Source organism: Gadus macrocephalus, chromosome 23 (assembly GCF_031168955.1).
Source record: "Gadus macrocephalus chromosome 23, ASM3116895v1".
Lineage (NCBI taxonomy): Eukaryota > Metazoa > Chordata > Actinopteri > Gadiformes > Gadidae > Gadus > Gadus macrocephalus.
This window is the reverse complement of record NC_082404.1, coordinates 19,390,186-19,391,626: the sequence shown is the minus strand read 5'-3', so window position 1 is coordinate 19,391,626 and position 1,441 is coordinate 19,390,186. Positions and strand designations below refer to the sequence as shown.

The window sequence follows — 1,441 nt, the reverse complement described above, 5'->3', positions numbered from 1 at the left end:
ATTATATAAATCATAATTGAATGGGTCTTCATTTGTAAATAATAATGCATTAACTTGAGGATTGTCCCAGTTGCCTCTTCAAACTCTGTATCTTTTTTTCTATCTCAGAAGCATCCTTCAGATATTTTTCTTTAAAGTAGTAAATGCAATCCAAAACCAAATCCCAAACCACGACAGTTGAAGGATATAGTACAGAAATGTAAATTCACAGAACTAAAAGAATATACTGTATATTCACCTCCTACGAATGCTGTTTTTTTCTTAGGGTCAGGGCATTCTCAGACATTACAGATGAGACGCTGACAGAGGGAAGAACAGCGATCCTTTGCAGACACACCAATGCTATAAATGAATAGCTGTTATGGATGCAGTTTTAAAATCGAGTTTCCAACTGAATTATGCTGTCAGTCAGGGCTGGGATCAGATCGAGAGCTCTGTTCTACTAATCTGAGTTCTTGGACTGGGGCTGGACACAGATTACAGAATAGAATTGGCAGCGGTTCAGGGGTTTGATAATCGCGTGCGTCGTCGTTGGACCGCGCATGTGACACTCATATAATGTGGGGTTTGAGTGATGGCTGTGGCCTGCTAGCAGAGATGTATGCACTCTTTGAATGCCTCTCTCTCTCTGTCTCTGTCACTGTCTCTCTCTCTCTCTCTCTCTCTCTCTCTCTCTCTCTCTCTCTCTCTGTCTCTCTCTCTCTCTCTCTCTGTCTCTGTCTCTTTCTCTCTCTCTCTGCCTTTTATCCCTCCCCTCTGTCATGCATTAAATACATTTGAATACACATATTTTGTGTATTTGTGCAAACACTTCATTTGAGTCTCCATCTCTGCTGGGTATGCGGGACTGTTATCTTCTCCTATGAACCAGGTAACGAACGGGCCCACTGTGTCCTGACGTGTTGTTGTCTCTCCGCTGCCTCTCCAGGGCCCGACTACATCAAGCAGCAGGGCATGGAACCCCCCGTGGAGATAAAGGAAGTACCGGTCGAAACCAAGGAAAAGAAAGATTCCCCCCACTTCTACCGCAAGGGCACCACCCCCCCCCACTCCCCGGTGGTCAGCCCGGGGGGGCAGCGGCCCGCCCCTCGCCCCACAGCAAGAAGAAAGGCCACCAGCTGGCCACAGCACCGGCCACAGGAGCAGCAAGGAAGAGAAAACATCCCGTAAGCCCAGCAAGGAAGAGAAGCCAAGTCGCAAGATTAGCAAGGATGAACGCCCCAGCAAGAAGTCAAGTAGAGAGGAGCGGCCGTCTGTCGCCGACCCGCCCAGAGCTCCGCCCCCGGCCCCCGCCCTGGCTCCTCCCCCTCCGCGGACAGGAGCAGGCCCCGCCCAAGCCCCCCAAGGCCCCGGAGCCCCCAGGCCCCGGGCCCCCGGCCGCCACCCCCACCCCCGGGGCCCCGGTCAACGGGCAGCTCCACACCGAGTACCACAGCTACTA

The 1,441-nt window shown here is 51.7% G+C and overlaps 1 protein-coding gene across 1 annotated transcript in view; it reads left to right on the top strand.

The window, feature by feature from the left end:
* The first annotated feature begins 871 nt into the window (after positions 1-871).
* jph1a (junctophilin 1a) overlaps positions 872-1,441 on the top strand; it is a 2,732-nt gene continuing 2,162 nt past the window's right edge. The window contains exon 1 of the mRNA XM_060045196.1: positions 872-1,441. This exon is cut by the window's right edge and continues 255 nt beyond it. Within this exon, the coding sequence (XP_059901179.1) occupies positions 1,212-1,441 (230 nt within the window). The 5' untranslated portion in view covers positions 872-1,211.